The sequence below is a fragment of the Agelaius tricolor genome, unplaced genomic scaffold (assembly GCF_023055355.1).
Source record: "Agelaius tricolor isolate 1412-34295 unplaced genomic scaffold, bAgeTri1.0.p SCAF_49, whole genome shotgun sequence".
Taxonomy (NCBI): Eukaryota; Metazoa; Chordata; class Aves; order Passeriformes; family Icteridae; genus Agelaius; species Agelaius tricolor.
In genome coordinates, this window is record NW_027269309.1 from 2,317,313 (window position 1) to 2,344,677 (window position 27,365).

The following is a 27,365-nucleotide window of genomic DNA, read 5'->3' on the forward strand; positions in this document are numbered from 1 at the left end:
TTTGACATGTATTTTTACGGTGACTCACACAAAGATGGCCTGGCCCAAGCTGGGGACATTCAGGTAGTGGTGGCAGCAGACAGCTGTACCCCAAGAAGAGGAGGGCACATGGTAGTGACTGGGGGCCTGGCAGTACTTTGCCCCACTGTTGCACCCTCCTGGGGCATCACAGCACCCTCCTGGGAAGCACAGTTCCCAACCTGCCTAACAGGGCCAGTCTGGCAGCTAAATTCACCCCATAGATATAAACAGAGAAGTTTGAAGCTCTCCCCATACCTGGCAGGATCTTTCCTCTTCTCTGCCACACTGTTCCTCTTGCCCTTCTCCATCTCCTGCAAGACAGCCATTTGGATGGGGGTGCTTCTGCCACCGCTGCCAGTGCTGCCTTGGTGTTCCAGGCCACAGCAGTCAGGCTGGGAGCTGCCCTTCATGGCCTGGAGCTGTGCCAAGGGCACAATGTCACAACCCTGAGGCCGGTGCCACACTGTCTGCCGTGTGATGGCATTGTAGTAGTAGAAGCGGTTGTTGTTCTGGTCGAAGAGCTCCCACCACTGCTTCTGGTCTGACTGGCGCACCTTCAGGTTGGGAGGGGGCTCCCAGCTGCATTCCCCGGTGGTCAAGTTCACGTACATCCGCTCCTGGGAGCGGGGCTCGATGATCTCCACCCAGTCCGAGCTGCAGGGACACAAGAGCCACATTAGTCTGGACCAGAGGCCCAAAGCAAACAGGTTGTCTGAAGAGTCCTACAAACCTGCTGCCACTGGGTCAGGCAGCCTGCTTGCAGATCAAAGCATTGCTTGGGGCTATTCAGCAATCTAATGATTTTTTAGGAGAGGCCAGGACAAGGGTTTGAGATGGGGCTGCTACAAAAGAGCAGCCCTTTGGCACAGGGAAGGGGAGGTCAGTCCCATCAGCCTGGCCCACTCACTTCCCACTCACTAGCCCAGGACTAACCCACAGGGCTGGTGAGCACAGTCTGTTGATGCTGGGATGACTCACATCAAGGGCTGGCCCAGTCACAGGAGTGCCAGTGCCTGGGAGATGCAGTGTGCAAGATGCAAGAGGGTAGGGGACTTGACTTTCAGGAGCAGGGAGTATCTGCAGAACAGGATCTGCTCCTTTTGAGAGCTGCACATTCCACCTGGGGAGACCAAAGCCCTGGCTCCCAACAATGTGGGCAACCTGCTCCATGCAAGTGCCTGCCTGCAGGCTCCACATGCTGTGGGGCTTGGAAGGGACCTCTGGATCCCATGGACCCTGCTCGAAGCCCACACTTATATGTCCAAAAGATATATGGGGGGAATGACTGGTGGATGAGACCATCTCCATTGCAGGCTCTTCCCCCTACCCTTTGGCTGATGGGACAGAGCCTTCAGCAGGGTGTAAGGTGACCCAAAGGACAGGCCCTGCTGCTGATGCATAACCCTTTGCAGCCCTAAAGAACCCCTTGAGCCCCAGGGTCCTTTATCAGGACCCATACTGGCCCAGTCAGTGAGAGCAAAGGAGGTAGTGCTGAATGACTGCTTTTCAGGCAGATGAGCACAGTGGTTTTCATGCAGAGGTGTTGGGCTGCACAGCTGTCATACATGGCATATCAACCATATCACTGACACACCAACCCTAAAGAGCTGGCCTGAGGAGTTCAGCAAAGCCGATGCCTCCCCAATGCAGTAGCCCAAACTATTTTGGATAGCCCAGGTAAATGGAGGAAGGGAGTGCAAACCCAGCAAGGTTTCCCTCCACAAAGGAGAGATGCTACCTAAAGTGATCCTGAACCAAAGTTATATGCTCAGCATGCTGAAAAACAACATGAGCCCCTCCTACTCCCATATCCCAAAGCCTGGCCTCCATCCCAATGCTGGTGGAGGCTGCAGGAAGGAGGGCCTTAACTGAAGCTACTTTTGCCATTAATAAAAGCCATATGAAGAGGACAGGTCCAAGGCCCCTCTTGAAACCTGTTTCTGCCAGGGGTTCACTCTGACACAACCACCAGCTGCTCTCCAGCAAGGGTATGACAGCAGAAGCCATTCCCACAGCAGAAGCCGGAGGAGGGAGATCCCACTGCCTCCCTCTCACACCCTCAGTTGCCAGCCTGCAGATCGTCAGAAAGGTCAGGAGTGATGGTGGCAGCACTGCAGTGCCTGAAATGGCAGCCCAGGTTCCTGTGCCCAGCCCTGGCTTTCTGAGGAAGGTCAGCATGTCTCCTATCACCAGGCAAGTCTGGGTGAGGGTTTAGTTGCCCACTGCACCTCCCTGCTAGGAAAACTGTGGGTTTGATTGACAACAATCAATGCTGAGCAGTCTGGCATGCACCCAATAAAAAGCAGGCCAGTCCTCAAAATTGAGGAAAAGCAAGGAGTACATTCCTGGAGCAGGACCAGCCCCAGGCTGCCACACAAGCCTCAAACATAACATCAAAAATTCTGGAAAGATGTGATAAATGCAGGATTGCAGAGATAAGGCTGTAACTTAAACACACAAAAACCAAAATTAATTCATATTCCACTTTACAAGGTTAAAGAAGTTTCCTGGGGATGGTTTAAATAATTCTTTTCTCTGTCCTCTCAGCTCCAAGTGCTGAGGGATGCAGCAAACACAGAGTGGGTGCCCACGCCCACAAGCACTGCAGTGCCTGCTCCCACCAGCAGGATCATGGCAATGGTTTCGTTTCATCTCAGCTCCTGTAACTCAGTGTCCCCAAAACAAGACTTGCCTGCAAGCCCCATCTGCAGTGCCAGACCAAAGCCCTCTACTACCCGAGCACAGGACAACCAGCCTGTTGGCATCGCAATGGCTCCAGGGAACTACTGCAGTCACCAGAGCCTGCAAGGCAGAGGGATTTCAACAAAACCCCCACTTGCTTCCAAAAGCAGCCCACATTCCCAAGGTGCATCCTCCTGTATTGTCAGAAAGTCCAGGAGCTTTCTATGTGTCCTGAGTAATACTTTCCAGACCAAATAGCTGGGAAACAGGACACAGCTCCAGCTGCTCACTCCAGCAGGCAAAGGCCCCCAGCTGTGATGGCTTGTGTCTCAAGCATGCTGATGTTTTGGAGGAGTGGCAAGGCCATTGCAGGGGTCAGCCCCCAAGCAGCAGCGTGCTGTGAACAGGATGATGCACCAGGCATGGAAAAAGCAGAAGAAAGTGTAGGGCTTTTTGTGAATAATCTCATGTAGGCAAACAGATTTGGTCCCATCTGAAGGCTTGGCCTCACAGATAGGCAGCTGTTTTTTTAATGAAGTGTTGTAATGAAAAGTACAGCTAAGAGACAAGCTGCTGTGCTCTGTCCTGCAGCCTCAAGGACACAGGAGATGGACATGTACCAACTTTGCTCCTTCAAAACCAGCTCAAGTTCCTCCTGGCTGCCACTCCTGGTTGGGAAAGCCTTGGAAAAAAATAATAGCAGTAATTTTTAAGAAACAGCGTTTCATCCTGAAAGGGCATCTGCAAGCATCTCCTGACCAGATCTTTCTCACAAAGACTGTAAATGCTTAGTAGGAGGTCTAGGAAGGAATAATTTTTTTTTTGACTACAGAGAATTGAGCGGGACCAGAAATGGAAAGGACCAGGTGTGGCGGTGTTCAAAGGGGTCTCAGGAAGAGGGGAGAGACAAGGATCTGAGTCCATGTTTCAGAAGGCTTGATTTATTATTTTATATATATTAAAAAAATATTATATATATATATATATATATATATATATATATATATATAATATTAAAACTATACTAAAAGAGTAGAAGAAAGGATTTCATCAGAAGGCTAGCAAGCAAAGGAAGAAGAATGGAATGATAACAAAAACTCCTGACTCTCAGAGAGTCTGAGCCAGCTAACTGTGATTAGCTATTAATTAGAAACAACTAACATAACCAATCAAAGATGCACCTGTTGCATTCCACAGCAGCAGATAATAATTGTTTACATTTTGTTCTTAAAGCCTCTCAGCTTCTCAAGAGAAAAATCCTAAAAAAAGGATTTTTCATAAAACATGTCTGTGACAACCAGGTACAGGTGGAGAATCAGTTGAAGGAAGAGCTGAGGAACCCCAAGAAGTCAAACAGCCACTCCCTCAGAGAAGAGCTGGTTTTCCTGCCACCATCACCCAAGTGACAACACAGCCCAGACAGTCAAGCACAGTCTGGGACACCACAAGTTCTTCCCAAGGCTGTAAAAAGGTAAGAATAGTAGAGATGTTTTCTTAGCTGGAGCTGTCAGCTCAAGATCAGCTTGATGTGATCTGCAGCCCCACCTGTGGAAGCTGCTCAGCACCAGCTTGAGGAGGCAAACATCCACCAAGGGGAAGAGAGCACCAAGGATAGCCATGAGAATCAACTGCCTCAGGGAGCTTCACAGCAGGCTACCAGCAAACCCTTCTGCATGGCTACAAGGACACCTCTTATGACTTGGTCTCCCATTTCACTTCCATGCTCTGTAATTTTTGGATTTCTGTGCTTCAAGCCAAGATCCCACCTCCTTCCCCCACTTCCCTTCTTTGCGATGAGCCCTGCAGAGAGTTGGGGCAATACTAAGTCCTTCCTGGCCAAACATGGCTCCATACCAAGTGGGATTTTTCAAGACTAATGCCCTCAATGGAGGCCTGCAGCATACTCAAAGCCAGTCCCAAGACAAAGATGCCAGTTGTTGCCATCATCAGAGACCATCTACCTGAGGATGTGCCTATGCCAAAACTAAGAGCCTTGTTAACAGGTCCTCCTTGAGGAGGAGGAATGCAGTTTGGCCATCACAGATGAAGTATAATTCCCAGAGACTGGCCATGGTGTGAAACCAGGCAAAGGCAGGGAAGTGTGTGCAGGGCTACTTGCTGTAGCAATCAACTGGGGTGATAGGGATGGGCATCTGAAATTATAAGCCCCACAGAGACGAGTTCAAATCCTCTTTCATTTGCTGTTAATGGCACATAGGACAAACAACCAATGAAAAGGAGCAGATCCAGTCATACAGAGAATGATGCCATGTTCACCATCCTGAGTCCTCTAAAAGGAGGCCCCTGAAGCAGACCATGGCAAGCCAGTTCAGGAATGGGGAGAGGGTACCAGCCCAGAGGCTCCACTGCTGCTGACTTTGCTGCTCCTCTGTGGGTCTAGGCTCCTGGCTGACTGAAAAACAGCACAGGTTGTGTTCAAGAACTCAAATATCACCATAGATTTTTTTTTAAGACAATCGTGCTTGCCCCTTCACCTTCCGCACAACAGGCCTCAGAAAAGTTCACTTAGTACAGACACCGAGAAACCAAGTGCAACCTCCAGGTGGCTCCGATTCACTCAGATTTGCATATAAAAGCCAGGACAAGCCTGTAAAACTAACCTCTATCCTCGAGCTGCAGAGAGCCTCCAGAAGGTCTCCAGCATCAGCTCCTTATGGTAATCCTCCTTCAGCTGAGTGAGACAATTCAGGCTTTATTCACACACATTCTATAACTTCTTTTGAATACCCATGCCTCCTTCTAACAAAAATTATAGAGGAACAAAAATAAATATAATGTCAGGCTGCTCATAAAACTCTCCTGCTCCTGAAAATAAGCACTATGCAAACAAACCAACCTCTGCTTTGCCAAAGACAGATCACACTGTGAAAATCCAGAACAAATGCTGATTGCTCAAAGCCTGGCAAAGAGCACATAACATACGCTTAGCTCTAGCAAGAGCAGAACAGGGGCAGGCCTCTGAAAGCAGAGCCCAGCCTGGCAACACATTACATAGAGAAGAGAGAATAACACCATAGTTTGCGTGGTTTAGGGGAAAAAGAGAGCCTGGAAAAGGTCTTATCACAAAAAGCATCTCATTACTTTGTTGTTTTTAATTAAAAAAGAAAACAAAACAAAAAACAATGAAAAAAGCCCCAAGCCTTCTGCTAGGTGGTATTTTCAAAGACAAAGATGTCAGATGGGAAACTTGGTGGCTTTGTGGTTGCTTGGACTCTGTCAGTTCTTACCTCTTTCCTGGCTTTCCCAAACTTTCCCCCAGCCCAGGTACCAGCATTGCTGGCTCCATCTTGCTGCTGTTAGCCTCTTGATTCATCCCAAATCCAGAGCAGAACAGACAGCAAAGGGGTAGCTCAGTCCAAGGGAGAAGGTTGGGGCAACACCAAAATTACCAGCAAATTCCCTCAAGATCCTGTCTCAGAGAGAAAGAAGTAAGTAAAAAGGACTTTTGGGACACAGGTGAGATGTTTTGGGGTCTCTGCAAAAGGAGAGAGGAGGGGCATAAGGAAGGACAGACACCATGACAAGCCATGCCCCAATGATAATCAGCTTAAAATAAAGTCCAGACCAGTCTCAAAGGCATAAGGCCCAACAGCCCAAGACCAGTACCTGAACCTTGGGTGGGATGGATGCACAGGCATCTTAGAGCTCTGTATGTCACCAGGGAGGAGGGAGGGCAGCACAGGCACTCCCACACCAAACTTCATGTTTCTCCATCATCCACTCTGTGCCAAGTGTTGTCCACTAGGTTTGGACTGATTTGGGTCCTGAAATCACTCCCTGGAGCCACACAGAGAGCACCCCAAGGGGAGGGGAAGACAGAAGGGCTTGAACTGCTGCTCATCCCCACCCCATCCTTCAGTGCCCCCATCTCAGGATGGGCAATTTTGCAACAGAGGGAAGACCAAGGGACAGAAAACATCCCTGTTTTCATGGCCTTGAGACAAAACACAAAGCCCTTGCTGGACGGACACTCTGAGCAGGAGGTGGTCATAGTGTCCATAGTGTCTCCATACTGGAGACATAGGCACCAGGGGACTGCCTGGTGACCAGCAGACCAACACTAAAGGAAACTGCACCTGAGGGCAGGAGGAGCAGTAAAATCCACTCCTGTTAAAAAAATCCTGGTGATGCAGACCAGGTACAGGTCTTCACCGGAGAGCTACCTGCTGCTTCCCTGGAGGCCAAGGGTCTCTCACTTCTCTCTGTCCCCAAATTGTCATTGAGGGTGAGCACCTTGGCCAGTGTTATGTCTAGAGATGAGCTGTGGCCACTGCAGCCCCAGCAGAAGGCAAAAGACATGTCAAAAAACATTCAGCATCAAGAAGTTTCCAGGTGCTTCTCTCTACTCTTTGCAATGATCCACAGGCTGGCTAGGGACACATACCTGGCAGGCAGCCTCTCCTGCCTATCTGTCACATCCAGCCCCTGGGTTTCACATGCTGAGGAGCAAAATCATTTGTGGAGCTTGAGCCCCAGGCCACAGCAGAGAAGTGAGCTAGCTTCTTTGGGCTATGGGACCTGCCTTGACACCCTGTCCAGCTCTCAAGCTGCTGTGATAGCATACCTTGGGTCTCTTCTGCCTCATAGCTAGAGTTTTCATTCTGCAGGTTACAGCACAAGCCCAAAACTCCAGTACATAAACAGCCTCCCCAAAGCTTTGGTTTCCTCCAGATGAAGTAGCACCTTCTAAGCTCAATGAAAACTTCAGCAGAGTTATTATTCCTTTTAAGGGGCTAAACATTTAAGAACAAGTTGCAGAAGATAAAAAGGACCTGGCGGTCTTCATCTCCTCTCCTTCCAAAATGTACTGTGTGCATCCACAGCTGCATCCAAACCACAGCTGCTGGAAGGAAGGCAGCTGTGCGGGGAAGCAAGTCCCTGCCCTGCTTTCCCTGTGCCCAGGGAAACAAGGCACCCTGGCAGGGAGCTGAGACATGGCACAGCTTGGTGCTGGCCTCCAACCTGCACAGCCTTAGGCTGCATCAATGCCAGGACACATGGTCAGTTCTGCCATTGGACTGGGACCAATATTAGCACCACAGCACCTGACAGTGACTGCATCCCATCTCAACATGCTCATAACTAGATTTTGTCCCCAACAGACAGGATTTAAATGAGAAAACTTCAATTTTATCAATATCCTAGAGAGGAAGTATTTGCTTAGGTAAAGGCATTACAGGACAACCTGCCAGTACAGAAAAAAATGATGACCAGTGCTCCCCCATGGCAGCATGTTGGGCTCAGTCCCAAGGAGGCAGTCTGATGACTTCCCATTGCTCCCATGGTGATGCCCCTAGTTTCAGGGAGGATTCATGCAGGCACACCGCAAGCATGGCTCGATGAGCATCGCCATGGTCATCCCACCTGTACAGGATCCCACCAAAGGGGGCAGCAGGACTCATGCAAGGTCATCACCAGATGCACTAGCCACATCCTTCCAGGAGTGTAAATCTTTGTAGGCAGGTACCCAAGGTAATAGATCTACTTTCTCCACATCTTCTTGGGACACACAATCTAAGACACATGATACCAACTGAAGCAGACCTGAGCTTCACCCTATTCTGAGAACATATGCAGGCACCACCAAATCATCCAGGATCTGCCCACAATGGTACTCAAAGCAGCTAAGAGCCTCCCAGCATGAATGAAACTCTAAAATCAGGTCTGGGCTGTTTGTGTTTTTTTAAGGAGGATGCATACAAACAAAATGAAAGGACAGAGATGGAACCCCTTAATCTCCCGCCTTCTCAATGGGCCCCAGCACCTCTTAGCACTACTTGCTGATTGAAACCCTGGTCAGTGACTAGAAAGCTGAACATGGCTCCACAGGATCTGTAAGACCCCAATAACTCTTGGCAGCTGTTGAACAGAAGTAAACTGGACTTGAAGCAGGATGACATTTCCCAGTGCCAATAAAACTGCACCCTGGGTGAAGAGCATCATGCTCTTCTTAAACTGCAGGAATGAGGTGAAGAAGTTGTACCTGCCAAAATGAGGTAGGGCAAGAGCCCAGAGCCCTGGAGAAGCAGCATAAACCAAGTGCTCTCCCTGGGCCAAAGCAAGCAACATCATGTCAGTGATATCCCTGCTATTTCAAGGACACAGCAGCAGTCACTGCCCTGTCATCCTATAATTACTGACAAAGGTCTTGATTTATCTAGCTTGCTGTCCAGCTGCTTCAGGACTGAGATTTACTCTTCATCGCCTCCTATGTCATCACTACTGATATCAGGGATTCCTCCCAGCATTGCCACGAAGCCCGTGCAGCCAGGGGCCCAGCACAGCAGCTGCTGTCTCAGACAGTTGATGCCAAAGAAAGCAGTCTGGGAATAGGAGGCTCTCCAATCAGAAGTTGCTTTATAAAAGCCACATTATCACATAAACCCAGCAACTGCTCCAGTACCTTGGGAGTAACCCACAATCTGTACACTGTGGAAGGAGCAGGACTCAACAGTGACTGATCTTCTGCCATTTCTGTACACGAATCATGCTGGGCTCAGTGACACAACAGCAGGCACTGCACAGACATAAACACACTGCAGTGCAGCATAGTTTCCCCATACAGGAGGGCAAAAGAACAACCATTCTTGTGCCATCTTCACTGAAGGGAAGAGAGAGCCCAACAGCTTCTAGCAGCCAGAACAGATCAAAGTAAGTAGCCAGCTCCCAAGGCTCATTTGCATCACGCACAGGGATAGCTTTTTGCTGCAGACAGGAACACTGAGTAAGGGCAATAAAACATTTACACTGATTTCTGAACAGTGTCAGAGGGTGAATGGAAGGAAGACAGGAACAGAAAAGATACTTCCAGAACCAGCAAAGGGAAACCCATCAGCCAGGTCCTCAGGACCAAATGGCCACCATAGTGAGAGAATGCAGCATTGGGGACTTAAGGACCTCTCAAGACACCCACCTCTGATCTAAAATAATTCCACCAGAACATCAAAAAAACATGACAACCATAGCTTTTCTAAAGGCAGAACATGAGTTGGCAGTGGTCCGGAACAGCAGACTGAGACTGTAATTATAGGGTGGAGAACCTGCACTGCCAAGCCATGCACAACTGGACAGTGTCACCCTAGGTGCCAACAGAGGATGCCCTACAAACAGCCAGATCACAGAGCAGAATGCTTTCAAGCACCACTCAGCAAAGCTACATATCTGAGGCAGCTAAGTTCCTAGAAGTGGGACATTAGCAAAATAATGGCCCTCTGTCTCTGTTCATTTAAAAGGCTACCAGTCATTTATGAGCTGAAAAACAGGGTCCCTTGAAAACTCATGCACAACATAGCCATGGACAGCAAGGGACCAAGTCATTTCTCAGATAGCAGAGTCCACAAAACACTGGGGGCTAAAAGTACAAAACAAATGTAGGTGTTTCATCATAACTTCTTTAGGGTTATTCACTCTTCAGCAAATCTCTCCAGCTGCAGCTATCTCTGCCAATTCCGTTGAAAAAAATCACGAGAGAACAGATGCAGTGAAGCTCTTGAAAGTATTAGCTGTCCAAGCTTGTTATGTGTGACTCAAGTTAACCACTAAAACACCAGGCTAGCAGAGGAATTTGGTTGCAAGTCAAAGGAAAGGAGAGTGTTGGCAGCAAGTCAAAGGAATAACTGCCTGCAAACAAACAAATCTCTCCTGTCCTGTGAGATGCCATCAGGAAGCTCATCCCAACAGGACTCTGTGCAGAGGAGCCACATCAGTGTCATCATTTTCTCCAGCCCAAAGCACACAGATTTCCTCTGGTAAAGAAGAAGAGATAGTAAGTAAATAGCTGAAAACCTCAGGCACAAAGTTCATAAGCTCTTTATAAAACAATAAGCAAGAAAAATAAATATATAATGGAAAAGAGGTCCTTCCATTTGTTTTGCCTACAGGAATTGCTGAATGACAAGCACATCAGACACAACAGAGTCAGGATGTTGCAAAGCCAATGCACTGGACCCACAGCATTGGTCCCTCCTGCAGCCCCAGAGCCTCCCCTCCTGCATGCCTGTCCCACAGGGAAGCACATGGGTCTCTGCTCTATGCACAGCTCCAGCTCTGGAAAGCTCACCTATCCCTAAGTGAATTCTTAGTTTGGGATGAAAATCACAGCCCATGTTTGACTCTTTCATCTTGCTTTTTATTCTGATGTAACAAACCATGAAAAAAAGCTTCCTCCAAAAGGAAAGGCATGCTTAACTGTTACCCCAAACTGACATTCTTTTCCTGATTGTCTCTACAACTTTACAGTGTGAGTAGGAGTCACATCCCATGAGCTGTGTTTCAGCCTCTGTTTTGTCTGCTACACACTTGCATCTACAAGACCAGCAGTGACTACAGTAACACCTTGAACTCCAAGTAAACCAAAATACTAGTTATCTATAGTTCTAGTGCTTTGTCATTAACAAGCTCTGGCTTGATTTAATGAGAAACAAAGACTGAGGTGTTTGACCTTGCCTTAAAATACAGTCACAGCTTTTTAAAAATTGAACATCTCTTCAATCTCACAGATATAAGACTTCACAAAATAAAGCACAATTAGTTAAAGCCCCAAATTAGCCTCTGTTCTCATCATGTCATAGAAACAAAGGGGGGATTAACCAGGGGAGACCTCATTGTGGTCTTCAACACTCTTATGAGAGGAAGTGGAGGGGCAGGTACTAATCTCTTCTCTCTTGTGTCTAGTGACAGGACTTGAGGAAACAGCATGAAGTTGGAGGAGGTTTAGGTTGGATATCAGGAAAGAGTTTTTCACCCAATAGGTGGCTGAATATTTGAACAGGCTCACCAGGGTACTGGTCACAGCATCAAGCCTGTCTGAGCTTGAGAAGCACTTGGACAACATCCTCAGGCACAGGGTGGGATAACTGGAGTGTCCTATGCAGGGCCAGGAGGTTGCAGACTCAGTCATCCTGATGGGTCCCATCCAACTCAGCATATTCTATGATTCCCAAGAGTCCACAAGAAGGCAGCTCGTGACAAATAACTGCATCAGTCACTGAAGGCTCTCAGTTGTTTCTTGGAGATGCTCAGGAAAAACCAGCTGGGCTGCAGAAGAAGGCAGTCCTGCATGGCATATGATGCCTCCCCAGGAAGACTCAATCCTTGGCAGCACCTCTGGAGGTACTACCTTGAACAGACCCTCCCAAGAAATGGGGAGAGCAGCAATAAAAGAATGATGCAGTCACTCACTGTGGACATCACAATTACTCCTAGCTTTGGACAAACCTTTTGCAGTGCATATGCTCACTTCTTTAGCCTCTCCAAGGAGGTCGGTAGGATAAAGAATTCCCTGTTTTCACTATATCTTTTTCCCTCGGTTAATGACAGTAGGCTATCAATCCAGCAGGTCAGGGAGATCAGGGAAAGTGCAATATCAAAGACTGACTGAAGCTGCAAGTTTCAAATCTGCCAAAAAAATTTTCAAGTTGGTGAAGAAAGGGAGGGAGGGTTGTACAGTTAATACCTACACTTCAGCAGAAGAAAAGTGAACTCCCCGAATGAGAGGAGAGTGATCTGGCAAAACAACTCCTTACTCTGGAGGGATGAAACTGGCGAACTGTGACTTGTGTACAACCAGAACCAGAGCTGGGAACAGACTCATGACCCTGGTTCGAACCCATTGCAGCTCTTCACAGATGCCCAGGCTCAAGTGGAACCACCCTCTTAAGCAAAAACCCAGGTTTCACCTTTTCCACAGCTCTTTAAAAGGTTCCAAAAACCCACGCTGGTGATGGTATTTTTGACACAGTTCCAACTCCAAGCAGATTCATGCAGACATGCTAATGCACTCTGGGGTTTTAAACACCACTAAATTCAACTAGTGCCAAGAACAGTTGAGCTGCAATTTTAAATACTCAGAGTTTATCTTGTTTGAATAAGCAGGAGATAAGTAAAGAAATCATGTAGACCAGAGCCTGGCCCAGATCATGTTTGATTTGTGCCAGGTTCTCCGCTTCACCAAGTCAGTCTGAGATAAACACTTAAGCTACTTTGCATAGCCAGAGAAGTAATTATGTATCATCTGTTTGTCCTGGTTTAAAGGAAGGGGGAGAAAGGAAAAAGAGAAAAAAAAGAAACTGAATTAAAAAGAAAATTGAGACATAACTTTCTTATAAAAAAGAGACAGCGCAGTGGGTGGCTACAGAGCTGGCAGTACTAGACAGGATCTCCAGAACAAAAAAAACCCCAGGAAATCCGCAGTGTCACTTCTCCCCACAGTTGATTTAAAATGAGCTTATTCCTTGCACTTGGTCTATGAGGAAGAAGCAACTTCCTGGCTACGATAGGGGGAAACAAAGTTATTAATAGCATCACAATGAGCAAGTATCAGAAGTTATGTTGCAGCCCTGGAAGATCTTGGCTGGTTCATGAAAATATGTGTAGCCATGGCAGAAATTGCTATACATGGTAACAGTGAACAGTGGGGTGAGAACAATTCACTTCTTGATTTGGTGCCCAAAACAAGTTCCTTTTGTTTTCTCCCACCAAAACCCACACATTTATTAGATTGTGTTCAGTCCAAAACTGAGTTTTTCACTTCCAACAGTAGCAAGGGAGATAGCAAAAAAGAGACAAATTCAGAAAGACATTGAAGCAGGCATCACTCTCTGTGCTTCTGCAATGGCATGGTTGATGGACTGGGGCAGAAACTGGACCACATTCAACTTCACTTTTTATTATTTGATATCCATCTAGACAGTCTTCATCTGCCAAACACTACGTACCCAATACATAGTATTTGCTACCGATTAAAAAAAAAAAAAAAAAAAAAAAGGAGCAAATAACTGAAGAGGCCATTAAAGCAGGGCCTCTTCCAAGATGGGATGACCTGACATTCAATATCCAACATGGCAGCAGATCACCATGCTGTGCTATTCTGTCTTTTGCTTTCCTCTTTGCAGTTCTCAGCCTTCTCTTCCCTTCTGCAGCACTGCCAAGCATTGAGCACACACAGAGTGCTAATACTTTCCAGAACCATCTGTTACCCTTAACTCATTCCTGAATTGCAGTGCTCATGATTTCTTCCCTCATTTGCTCTTCCTCAGCCACTACTTTTGTCCCTATTTCTAGATCAGGTACAAACACTGTGAGCAGCAGAGATCCCAGCCTGGGATCTGAGGTCCCTCCTCTGTAAAGGAGGTCCCTCCTCTGTAAAGTCTGACCACCTGCTCCTCATCTTTGCAGCCCAATCTTTTGACCATTTATCCGCCCATGATGGACTTTTCCTCAATACCCTCAGCTGAAACATTTCAGTGAGGTCCACCAGACCACTCCACTTGATCACCCCTGCCACGTACTTGGAAACACCTTCCAAGTACCAAGTGGAGTCATGTAGCTCAGTTTTGGTCTACAAAAGCCATATTGGCTCTTCCCCAACATGTCACACCCATTTATGTTACTACTTAATACTGGTTTCTGGAAACTTTGAAGTGTAAGACATGCACCTTTCGTAAAACCAAGTGCCCCTTCCATTCTGCCTACAGGTGAGACACTCCGAGAAGTATGTTAAGCAAAACACGTAAGCCTGGTCATGCCCTTTCTCCATCTTCTCCCTCATTGCTCAAGAACTCACACATGCATTAGAGATGTTAAAGGCAGATGGCTGGCTGTTCTTCCTAGTAACTATTTCAGACTAACTGTCTGTAAGTTTACCCAAATACTTTTTCAACCTGATGATGCCTTACGCATCCGTGACCCCCAAGAACACTGAAATCAGAAGTTCATCACAGATTGTGTAAAATAAATGGTCTTCTTCCTTTAGGTTTCACTAAGTGCTCATAGTTCTAGAGTCACAAGACTTGGTAGAAAAAATTCAACTTATCCATAGAAAGGGGAAACACTGTCCCCAACTTTTAAAAAAGTAGGAAGACCCTGGGAACTACCAGCCTGTCAGCCTTACCCCTGTGCCTGGGAAAGTGATGAAACAGACCTTCCTGGAAGCTCTGCTAAGGACATGGAGGGGATTTAGGACAGCCAGCATGGCTTTACCAAGGGCAAGTCCTCCCTGACCAACCCAGTGGCCTTGCACAATGGCATAGCTCAGTAGACAAGGGAGGGGACAGAGATGTCATTTATATGGACTTCTGTAAAGCCTTTGACACAGATCCCCACAACATCCTTCTCTCTAAATTGGAGAGAGATGAAGTTGATGAGTGGACTGTTAGATGGATAAGAAAGTGGTTGGACAGTCACATCCAGAGAGTAGTGGTCAATGGCTCAGAGTCCCAACGGACATTAGTGACAAGTGGGGTCCCTCAGGGGTCCATACTGGGACCAGTGTTGGTTGATATCTTCATTAGTACATGAAGGGAACAAGTGTACCCTCAGCAGGTTTGCAGATGACACACCTGAAGGACAGGGCCATCCAGAGGGATCTGGACAAGCCTGAGAAGTGGCCCACGGGAATCTCTGAGGTTTAACAAGGCCAGACGCTGGTGCTGCATCTGAGCTGGGTATCAGTCCCAGTATTGGTCCAGACCGGGGCAGGAACAGATCGAGAGCAGCCCTGACGAGAAGGGTTTGGGGGTGCTGGTGGATGAGAGGTTGCACACGCCCGGCCGTGTGTGCTGGCACCCAGAAACCAACCATGTCCTGGGCTGCATCAAAAGAAGTGTGGGCAGCAGGTCAAGGGAGGGGATTCTGCCCCTCTAGTCCCCTCAGGTGAGGCCCCACCTGCAGTGCTGCATCCAGCTCTGGAGTCCTCAGTGCCAGACAGACACGAACCTGGTGGAGCCAGTCCAGAGGAGGCCACCAGGTTAATCAGGGGGATGGAGCACCTCTCTTAGGAGGAAAGGCTGAGAGAATTGGGTTTGTTCAGCCTGGAAAACAGGAGGCTTAGGGGGTGACATAATTGCAGCCTTCCAGTTCCTAAGGAGGGCTTACAAGAAAGATGGACAGGGACTTTTTACAAGAGCATGTAGTGACAGGACAAAGAGGAATGGATTCATACTGAGAGTAGGTTTAGATTAGATACTTCTTTGCTGTGAGGGTGGTGAGGCACTGGAATGGGTTTGCCAGAATAAACATGGATGCCCATTCCCTGAGTTGTTCAAGGCCAGACTGAATGGAGCTCTGAGCAACCTGGCCTAGTGAAAGATCTCCCGGTACATGGCAGGGAGTTGAAAGTAGGCAATCTTTAAGATCCCTTCCAACTCAAACCATTCTCTGATTCTATTACCTTCATGATTTTGCATACCTTGATCTTGCTATGCAAGACTTTTCCACACCAAGGAATCACAAATTTTATCCTCTCTCCTTATAAGGCAGCTGCTCTGTCCTTTAGTAATTTTAATTATCTTCACTGCAGTCTCTCTAACACCACTGTCCTTCTCACAATGCAGAAATCAAAACAGCACGCAGTCTTCAAGACATGAACAAAGTATTAAAGAGGGTCAAATTGATGTCCTCTGCTTCAGTATTAACTCCCTTGCTGATGGTGATCAAAACTGATTGGTTTCTTTGGCAAACATCACAGACAGAACTGATGATTTCAGAGAACTGTCAGTGACTCCAAGCTCCTTCTCAAGCTATAACCACTAGTTCCAGGCTGAGTATCAAACAGGTCCAGTACAGGTAATTTTTCCCTGTTCACCATGTTTTCCTACACTAAAGCTTATCTGTCACGTATCAGTCCACTTCCTCAGTTGTCTGAGGTTCTTATGGATTTCCTTATCTTCAGTGAGCTATTCAACCCACTGCAGAAACTGAGGATCCTCTGCTAACCTGGGAATGTCACTGCTCCCCTCTATACCTGAGGTTACCCATAAGGTGCAAAACACTCCCAGCACCAGTTTCTCAGGCCTTGCTGCTGACTTCCCCAGGTTGAAAAATGACCAGTAAGCCCTACCCTTTGCAGTCTATGCTTTCACCAGCTCTTTGTCCATAACAAGACCCTTCCTCCGTGCCCATGGCGACTATTTCTTCAAAGCCTTTGGCAGAGAAACTTGCCAAAGGCTGTCTGAAAACACAGACACATGAAGCCTAGTGGTCCTGCTCCCAGCATGCTCATCATGCTCATCACCTCCAGCAGGTCTGTGAGGCTGAGACAGGGCTTGCCTCTACAATACCCCTTCTAACACTGGTCCAAGCAGCTGTGCCTGGCCATGCCTTCAGCAAACTTGTTCTTCATTGCAAAGACTTAGGCACAGGGGTCAGACCCAACAGTCCATGGAATCCTGAATACTCTTCACAGCCCTTCCCTAGCAGTGCACCTGGACAAATACTGAGCCACTTCTCCAAATTCCTCAAGACTCAACCTTTTAAAATGCTATTGCATTCACCACCACCAATTTATGTGATACCAAGGGCACTTTAGCAGCAGGATACACATGAAAGTATCTCAGCAATTTCAGTATTAAGATCCTTTGGCAGTCTTGAGTAAACATTATCTGTTCCTTAGTTTCTTATCAGTTCCTCTTTTGTTCTAAAGCTATTTCTACTGATGTTCAATGCGAGACAACTTCTCCTACAGTTCTTCTGTAGCAAGCTTGAAGTTTGCAAAGCTCCTCCACAGGAGTCAAGATGGCCAAAAATGGTTTAGATTTTTTTGTGATAACTTTATCTTCTGTGCCTCTCATGCTTTGATCTCTTCTGCTGCCAGTTTCCAAAAGGCTTCAATGCATTTGAAAGTTAATCATATTTGGCAAATTCACTCCTCAAAAGTCTTAATCTGGACCACGTTATTTTGATTTTACATGTAATCTGCTGAAATAGATAGGTTTTTTGGTCTTCTTGCTTGGATACAACTTCCCCTTTTTGGTAAGCCTGCTTCTCATTCTACTGTCCTTTTTTCCCCTGCACCTTTCCCTTTTTTTGTGTCTTTCTTTAAAAGGCCAAACAAAAAAAGTCTGATCGGTTCTTGGTGGAGGTACCCATTCCTTCTGAGCTGGTAATATAACCACTAAATGCTTTCTATACCCCCTCTGTTCCGATCAGCTCCTCTTTAGCCAAGGAACAGATCTCAGGTTGCTTCCAAGACAGCAGACAGCCCCTTTTTAACAGACTCAGGAGTAAACACCAGCTCTGGGGCGAGGCAGACAAGTCTCATTTATTTTATTTTTATGCCGCCAGTCATAAAGATCCCATCATAACCCCAGGCTTCGCATTATTATGACTATTCAGCACATAGGTACTGAGTTTTCACAGGTAACTGCATATTCACAGTTTCCAGATGCCCAAAACTAGATGTTTTTCCAGCTGGAAACCATGCTACACAAACAAAGCACCTCCTGAGGCACCCACCAGGTGAGAGGTAGAGGGGTCAAGGCTTCTCCTTCCCAGGAGGAATACAAGATGACATCAAAGGGCAGAAAAGATTCCAGGAGAGCAGCACCCTGCAACAGCATTTCCCTTCCAAGGAACTGCCACAGCTTGGACCCTCTCCCTTGTTTATTTTCAGCACTAGTGAGCGCAGAGCTGTAACCAAGGTTGAAACCAGCAGGACCTTGGTGGGAGACATACAAGAGACAAAAAGCTAGGCCCAATGGCTAACAAACTGCAAAACAAGTTTAGTCAGCAACAGGTTTTAATCTAAAAAATAACAGCATCGTGGATCAATTATTGCCTGAAGCACAGTAAAAGTGAGGATTACATCTCTCAGCTGTTCATTCCTTTTCTCATCTTCTCTCACAGCTTAGCAAGGTGTGAAGTTGAAAGATGAAGCTCAATATTGCCCTGCATCTTGAGCAGCAGAAAGCTCTGCTACAACAGAGCTACACCCAAGAAGGGGCTGGCTGAACGTCCCCTGTAGCAGCACCCAGTTTTCACAGTCAGCCACCTCAATACTGCTTTCTGTCCATGGGCCCACATACTGCCTTGTCCTATGAAAGCCCACACTTCCCAGAGGGCCAACTGAGCAGTCCAAGCTCTAGCACAGACACATCTCACTGTTAAAGCTCTTCGTGCCACAGTTAACATTTGCCTTTCCCAGGGCAAACAGCCACACTATTCAGGAGGGTTTACAGCTATAGATCCATAAGCAAAGCAGTACAGATTCCTATCATAAGAAACAGACCCAAAATGGTAATTTCTGGGGAATACTGTTAATTCATCTAAAGTCCCTCAAACCCTCTTCAGTCCGTAAAACCTCTGGGTTTAAGCCAGGTCCAGCTGGAATTTGAAGGGCAAGAAAGCTGCACTGCTGGCAGTTCCATGACAAATTTGTCTGTTCTCCAACTACCTGCATGCTCTTGCTTGAAAAAATAACTACCGTTGCAAACAGCAGAGGCTTGAGCAAAGCAACAGGAATTAACTGCATGCCCTCCTTTGCCTGCACCAAGGGCCCACCAAGTGCAGGTCCTGGAGGCCCAACTCCACTTTGCAGTTGGTGCCATATGCCCTGGCAAGACCAGGGTAACAAGCTGTCTGGGCCAGCTGCAGTGGCTATTTTATTTCTCATCCAGAGTACAAGATGTACCATGTATCAGGGGACACCCTAAAATAGAAAACTTTGCTTCTCCCCAATGAGACTCCACAGCAGCTCAAAATCAACACCTCTGGAGCTCACCCGAGCATCCAGGCCAGAGCACAACAACTACTAGACGATACTAATTTTTGCATTTCCAGCTGAACTCTGGGTACTTTCACTAAACCATTTGATGATCACCATGCTGTTCACTCTTTCCCACCTGAAGTCTTTGCTTCCTGCTCCAGGGAGAGTGAGATAGACAAAACAGCCCAAGGTGAAACTTCCCTGCACCCCTGCAGCAAGTATAACTTCACTGAACACCAGGTACCAAAAAAGCTTTTCTCCACGTACAGACAGCTCTCACAGTTCAGCAGCAGCTTTGCTTGAAGAGAAAATGGTGAGTGATTTCATCCCTCCAAGACCAAATAAATTTTAAGCATAAAAGTGCTCAGCTATTACAACACTGGATGGCTGACAGGGAGGTGTCATTGGACATCGAGAGGCCACCTTCCTAGGGAAGAATTATGGGGAGCCAGAAAGGCTAAAATCACTGACATGCCCCTCACTGCCAAACTCATACAGCCTTCCTGGTTTCAAGAACAAGATCAACCCAAAGAAGTGTCACCACTAAGGAAGTTATGCCCACAGTATCTCTGCCAGCCTTCCTCTTGTAGCAGCGTTTAGAATTCAAGGCCAAAGTCACTTCAACAGCATTACATTCAAAGCTGGCTCAACAGACTATGAAGAGGGAACAGGATGATAACATCATGGCACAATGGCACACTAAATTCAGAGTGGATGATTCAGTCATATGTTCTCCATGACCCCCTCCCACTCTTTCCCCATCCCCAGCACTCATCACGTGAGGCCTGTAGAGCTCCTCAAATCCTTCACAGGGATAACTCAGCCAGCTAACTAACAGCAGATGGTTTTCTCTTGCTTTAGTGAACTCAACTACTCTGGTAACAGGACTCAGAACCAGAAAAAAAAAAAAAAAGGTAAGGTGGCAGTGCACAGATTCACCTCCAGATTATCACTGTCTTTTTTAATTTTTTCTGCTTATTGCCATCCCAAAACAGACTTCTATTTTGCAAGTCTCCAGAATCTAAACATGTGTTTTAGACTAATTTCAAGCTACAGCTTTAGTGAATTCAGGCTGGATCGTCATACCACCACCAGGCATTTCCTCAGCAGCTTCTAAGCCCTCTATACAAAAATGAGTATATTTGCTTTTCACCATTCTTTTCAGAGATTTAAAAATTAATTTAATGAAAATTAGAGTAGATTACTTCAGGGGCAAGCTCCCTAAAGAGCTTCCAAGCCAAAACTGTACTCTAACTCAGGACTGCAGATGAGAGCCCAAAGGCAGCACCAACTCAAGCACAAAGTTGCCCTCTAAGCCCCAATGCTACTTCCTTCACACTCTTTTAAATACAACTCAGCCATATCCCACCCAGACCATTCACTGTACTACATGGGCATAAATTGCCAAGATAATACACCTCCACATTATGACATGCTAAGCATCTGTCCTCCGGACTACATTAAACGCTCCTCATGCTGGCTCCACTCCAGGCTCTGCACCTCAGCTCACAGCCATTTCACCATCTCTCTTTGTTTCACTTCATGTTGATCAGCGATGATCAAGAATACATAAAACAGTTGGAGCTTCTCCTCTCACCCTAGCTTAGAGCAATAAATACTTGGACGGTCTAATAAAAAAAATCCCAAGCATAACTACCGGATCTAGGGAGCCAAGAAGAGCTAAGCAAGGTGGTTGATGCACAGCTGGATAACTGTAGATATCAAAGGACTATCAAAGAACTACAATGTACACAGGAAGAAATAGGTACAGGACCAGAAGAAGACTAAATATGGCATTTATCACTTTACAGCAAACTGACCACGTTGAAACTAACAGCTGATCCTTGGGTTACTATTTTAACACCTATATGGAAGACTCAGTGCCTACATTACAATGGGACCACCCGCAGTTTACTTCAGGTCTGGAAACAGCCCTCCACTTGATATTTCCCACATGGCACCAACAGCATATGGGGACCAGCCCAGAGCAGATAAAACTATGTGGCGGGGTACAACTGTGCCAGCAGATGAGCAGGGGGTGAGAAGCAGGTGCTGGAGCAGGTGAGGTGGCCAGGACCAGCAGGCAGATCGGAGTTCCAACAGTATGTGAGTCAGCCACTCCAGCCAGTGCAGAGGAACCTTTCCAAGAAGGACTACACAGCACAGTTCATGCACTGCATTCCCTGGGCCAGTATTTAATTATTCAGCTAGAAAGTTTCCTGTAAGTTGTTCTCTGACTTTCCTTTGTGACTGAACATATTTTACACCAATTCATCCTTTAACCTGAGCCCTGGCTGCTTGTACACAACATATTGCACTGCTTCAGAGTCAGAAAAACCCAAGACAGCTGAACTCCATGTGGTTAAAGGGGATTTGCTGAGCTCAGTCTCAGCTCATCAGGCAGCATTGTGCAGGGATTTTCTTGGTATCACTAGCAATGGAGACAGTAAGCCTCTTTGTTTATTTTTTCCCAGATGAATGACACAAGCAAAAGCAAACAGAAAATACCAGACCTACAGAACAAAGAGGCTATCCCTGCTACAGTGCACCTGGCCCTGGGCCACAAGTTCACGATGTCCATGATCACACAAAATCCCACTATATTGAGTCTTTTCTGCTTCCGTAACAGGTTTCCAGGCAAAAAGCAGCAACCTTGTTTGCCCAGGTAGGAAACAGCCCCATCTGTCACAGCAAAGTGCCTTACGGCAGTGTCCCACAGCTGCGAAGTTACACACACAAGTGAACCCAGCACAGGTTTGTGTGGGGAACCCTTCCTGCTTGGCTTGTTTGGTTTTGGTAGATCATAAACTCTGCAGCTAAGAAAACGGTTGGTTTAGAGAGGCCCAGGACTGCTCTGCTTCAAGCTGAGACAGGAACACACAGCAAATCTGGGGAGCACAGGGTGCTCCCTCTTCATCTTCATCTGTGTTGAAGCACTTGCCACCAAGGAAGGCAAAACGTAGCAAGAGCTTGGTTCAGGGAGCTGGGCACAAGCAGAATATGAGAGGGGTAAGAAAATACACCCTCCTTAGAGAACCATACTTCTATTTTCCTCTGGTGGTTGATGAAGATGTCAGCAAGTAATTTTAATAAGACCCTTTTTTTCAGAAGTTCTAGCACTCTGCAGCATAGAGCCCTTGCTGGAATTTCATACAAGACTTAAAGCACAAAGAGACAAAAGAGCCTGAAAAAAAAATAAACTCAGCATCTCCAGCACTTTAATCTTTCAGAGTGGTTTTTTCAGGAAGAATTTTCTAAAGTTGATATTGTCTACCTCAAGCCCCTTCTTTTTGCCTGAAGCGTGTAACAGGGGGAGGCCATGTCTCCTTGCCATGCCAACATTCACCAGGGAATCACAGAGTGTTTTCCCTCTCCCATGCTTCGCTGCAACCAAACAATCTGAATCTCCAGCACTCTCATTTTAAGTTTTCCAAATATCTTTTGGCTGTGTGAGTTGCATAACCAAAAAATGGCAGCTGACAACACACAAAGAAAAAAAGCCTGGGAGAGTAGCTGGAAGACAGTTGACACCAGCTACACCGGAATTTACTGGGCTACACTCAACTGGAAATATAAAACACTTAATTCTTACAGCAGTAACCTCAAACTCACAAACAGTAATTAGGATGAGAGAATATATGCCAAATAATGGTACTTCCATTATCCCATGAGACAAAAACCAAGCACAAAAGAATTTTCTCTTGACCTACAGTGTCTCTTCCAGATGTATGAGGCAGATGGACCTCACGGCTGCTGCTTCAGTTAATACTTTCCTGCCACTCCAAGAACTGACTGCTTTAAGAAACTATCCAAAGCAGATTACTCTTCCTCGTGAAAAGCATAAAACCAATCAAACAGACAGCTTGCTTCAATGGATACTCACAAATGAGCTACTAAAAAACACAAGAAATTATTTGCTCATTATGGCTGTCTTTCCTACATGGGAACAGCCTTCCTTGGCGAAGGCAGGAATAAACATTAAATATGAAATAATGACAGCAGAACTCAGGAACCTCCTATGAATCCAGCTAAAACCAAATCCCAGTGCCTGTTCTGGAATTTCTTTTTATTACAGATAAGAGGCACTTCCTGAACTATTTGAATCTGCCTGGGGGACTTTTTATAGAAACACAAGCATATACACATCACAAGGCACAAGTAATTGCACTCCACTTGGGAAGAAGGACTGATGGAGCCTAAATGGAACATTTCAATTTCTAACCTATCTATTTGCTGAAAGCTTGCAAGCATCTCCTCCTAATTGCATCATCCACTGAGAAAGCCATTTTGGGAGTATAGCAGGAACAGAAACATTGGAAAAGGAGACTACAAGAAGGAGGAAATGCTGCTTTCCTTTGAACTTCTGATTAGTTTCCATCAAAAGACTCTGATCTGTCTGAAGGCGTTTCCCAAAGACCAGGCTTTATCTGCATAGGCAAACACTGGAAGGTTTGACTGCCCCATAGGAGCTAGCTCCGGGCCATGCTGGGCCTGCTGATGGAACCACCTTAAAAAGGTTTTGGCAGCGATGGTAGACAGGACAACCACCTTGTCCTCTACAGCCCCTCTTCTGCTTCTGCCAGAAGAGCTACTGGAGGAAAACAAACTCCTGGCTTCACTTAAAGCCAGTCACCCCTAAAGCAATTCGTTCCAAGGAAATTTCCCTGGTAAGCTTACCAGGCTCAGTAGCATGTTTAGAGGAGTAGTGACAACAGGAGCAAGCTCATGGCAGAGGTCAGGCTTGCTGATAACTTCTCCCACCTGCACTTATTTCCACTGACTTTGCAGAGCTAACAGAGACTTTTGCTATCCCAGTTTATTTACTGCCAAGTGAAGTACCACAATCCAGTCTATCAAAAAAAAGGCTCATTCAGCAGACAAGAGTGGGATGACCTGCTGTGGGGCATGGGCTTGTCCTGCACTCAAAGTTAGCTACAGAGAGGATATTTATTCATGGCCTTATTTAAGCCAGCTAAGAAGAGGCTAAACCAGAACAGGGCACATGGACCCAGTTCAGAGGATGTGGAGGGCTCTGCATGGCATAACAGTGAGAGGCTTGGATGCCCTGCCAAAACTAGAAAACCTCTCTGCTGCAAAGTCACAGCTGAGCTCAGACACCCAGTGCCCATCAGCAGCTCCAGGAGCTCCAGGGCAGGGTGATGAAGTGTCAAAGTATTCATTCACTCCTAAATGAAAGTTGCTAAAAAACATGGAAACTGGTATTCATGCAAACTCAAAGCCTGAATTAATCTGAATTAACTAAAAAAAACAAACTAGGCTAAAATTACTCAAGATTCAATAACAAAATGAAGAGTCCTCATTGTAATCACAACAAAACACATGAATCCCTTACATTTTGTATAAATCAAATTAAAACAGCCAACCAGAACAGCAGGTTTCCTGCTGAACAAGCACACTCAGTACCATTCCCAGTCCTTCCACCCAGCTAACATGACTTCAGCAACCTCAGTATTTCTGGGTAGGCTGGAAGATCTCCCTTTGCATCCATCCTCAGGCTGTTTAATTCAAACAGCCAAAAATATGCTGATAAAACAGCAAGTCCAAACTTAAAAGCTTTCTTCTCCATAAGTAAAGTGACAACCCAAGTAGTATCATTACTAAAGCATTTACTCATCAGGAAATACAGATATGACATATATGACTTCCAAAAAAGGGTTAATGAATATTTATTAAATGGCACTGCCAGCGGAAAAAAACAAGCCACCCTTGTTTTTTGGCCAAAAAGTCAGACTCCTATAGCTGTTTATGCTCTCTTACCTTTAACTGCAGAAGTAATTCCCTTAAAGCTGATTTTATGTATCTTAAAGCTCTTCCCACAGTCCCTCAACAATGCTAATAATTCTTCCTCCACTGCTTTCAGAGGAAAAAAATCCCTTGGTTCCTGATTTACAAAACTTTACCAGTTTGTTATCAGGCAGTTACTCCAATCCTGTGAAGGCAACCCCAAAAGAATGGCAAAATGGATTTTAAAAATGCCTCAAAGCTCAGACACCAATACAAGGAAATCCACAAGATGTTCTTACCCCTTGGGCAGCTCAGGAATTCCAGGCTCTCCTTTCATCTCTGTACCACACATTATATTTTTCTAGGAATCAAGTAAGTCAGTTGAATGGGAGGCACTTCTTTTGTGTCCCTAAATCAGGGCAGCACTCAGTAAGCCCTTTTCTGCATGGCATATTATGCTTGCATGTCTCCCATGAGGATTTCTGCTGCAAATCCAGTCAGGGTGAGGCTGAAGTCAGACTTTTGCATCACAAGGATGACCGTAAAATTCTCTCAATTACAAAATGCACCAGACATGTGGACTGAGATCTCACTGCAGCTTATGTTTGCCCAGGTAAGGCCAAGATATCTGTTTCAGCTAGGCAAACCTGTTGTGAATACAGAAGGCATGTGAACTATCTGAACAAAATTGTGGCTTCTAAATCTGCATTCTATAATCCACTGTGATCTCAGCATCCCTCCAAATAGCCTCCATCCAACTGATAGGAAGAGTTGTCTTGTCAACCCAGCAAAAACCAAATTCAAAAGCACTAAAGACACAGCGAGGGATACACAGGTAAAACACAGTGAAATCCAGCACAAGAAGCTTTGTACTCATCTGCACCAGCTAGTGGAATGATAGCATCAAATCTACACGATTTTGTCAGCCTTTAGAGTTTACCCCAAAATGAGGAATCTACAACCTCAATCTCCAAGCACCTTTGGCTGTCACAAGCACAGAGGCAGAAGCAGCTGCTGTGAGGTGCTGCTCCTGGAAAGATGAGAGAATGCTGCTGTGCTCATCATTTTGCTCAGTCTGAATTCTAGTATTTTAGGGCCACCCTCAATGGGATTTGCTATCCCTTCCCAAGATGCTCCTTACAGACTAACTCAAACCCTGGTCTGCTGCAGGAGATGCAGAAGGAAAAAGAAATAAAACAACTTCAAATGCAAGAGAAATAAAAAATGATTCCAAACACCTTGCATCACCAATGAGGCACTGAGCAAAAGGCCAGTGCAACTCTCCCCCAGCCAACAGGAACGTGAGAAGCCGGCTGAAGAGAGAGTCACACTGCAGGAATTTTAAATCGGTCAAGTATTTAACCTAGAATGAAAAAAAGACACCGGCAAAACAGCACAACTGCAACTGGCATCAGCAACGACAAGGATAGTGCCTCTGCACGTTCCTCCTGGCAGAACCAAACTTAATTTAACCACTTCTCGCCGACGATCCCAGGCGCGGAGGGACCAGGAAGAGTTCTCCTTCAATGGGGTTATTCACTGGAGCCGTAAAATCCGCCTGCCTTTGTCGGAAGCCGGATGCAGCCTGGTAAACTACCTGGCCCTCCATTTTCACTGCCAACAGGTGATCCTGTCTCCCAACACACTTCCAGGAGAGGACAGAACCCTCTCCTGGCCCTGCAACAGCCACACCCGATAGTATTTTCACTGTCATTCTGTAAAAGCGCCTATTTTTTAAGCGAAAGAGAGCAAGCTACGGGGGCACCCAGCCCAGCGCCAGCGAGCCCGGACTGGAACGGGCACAAAACCATGGTGTGCTCCCGACGAGCCACCCGTCTTTGGATGTGTGAGGGCACCCGACAGAGTCCGGCCGCAGCCTCCGGGGAGGCGCCGGGGCCCGGCAGGAGGGAGGACTCCGAGTCAGGGCAGGGCCGGCTACGCTCAGCCGAGCTCATGGCCGCCCGCCTTACTCGGAGGCCGCAAACAGCCCAGTCCCAGCCCCAGGCGGAGGCCCCGGCGGGAGCCAGAACAGTGCGAGAGGAAGGTCCCCCCACAGACAGCCCAGCGCGGCGGGAGGCGGCCCGGGACCACCGCTCCGCGCGAGTCTGACCGCTCGGCACGGCTCGACTCGACTCGGTTGCATTTCACCTGCCGCGGCGGCTTCCCCGGCCCCGCCTCCACCCTAGCCGGGAGTTGCTCCTGGCCCCAGCCCAGGCCGAGGCCGAGGCCGAGGCCCACTGCCCCGGGGAGCGGCAACGCGTCTCTCCCCTCTCCCACCACTCAACAGGTGCGTGGCGGCCGCACTCACCTCTCCGCCATGGCCACTCCGCCCGCGAGCGGGGCAGGATGTGAAACCCGATCCCGGCCCCGCCCGGGGGTGGCGCGGCCGGACCCGGGACCCCCAGCCACTCCCCGG

At 47.0% G+C, this 27,365-nt stretch overlaps 1 protein-coding gene across 1 annotated transcript in view; it reads right to left on the minus strand.

Moving 5' to 3' along the window:
- The window catches only part of LOC139604283 (rho GTPase-activating protein 39-like), a 56,913-nt gene extending 29,548 nt beyond the window's left edge, over positions 1-27,365 (minus strand). The window contains exons 1-2 of the mRNA XM_071455389.1: positions 27,258-27,365; positions 277-675 (exon numbers count right to left, since the gene is read on the minus strand). Of these exons, the coding sequence (XP_071311490.1) occupies positions 277-675; positions 27,258-27,268 (410 nt within the window). The 5' untranslated portion in view covers positions 27,269-27,365. The remainder of the gene's footprint in view (positions 1-276; positions 676-27,257) is intronic.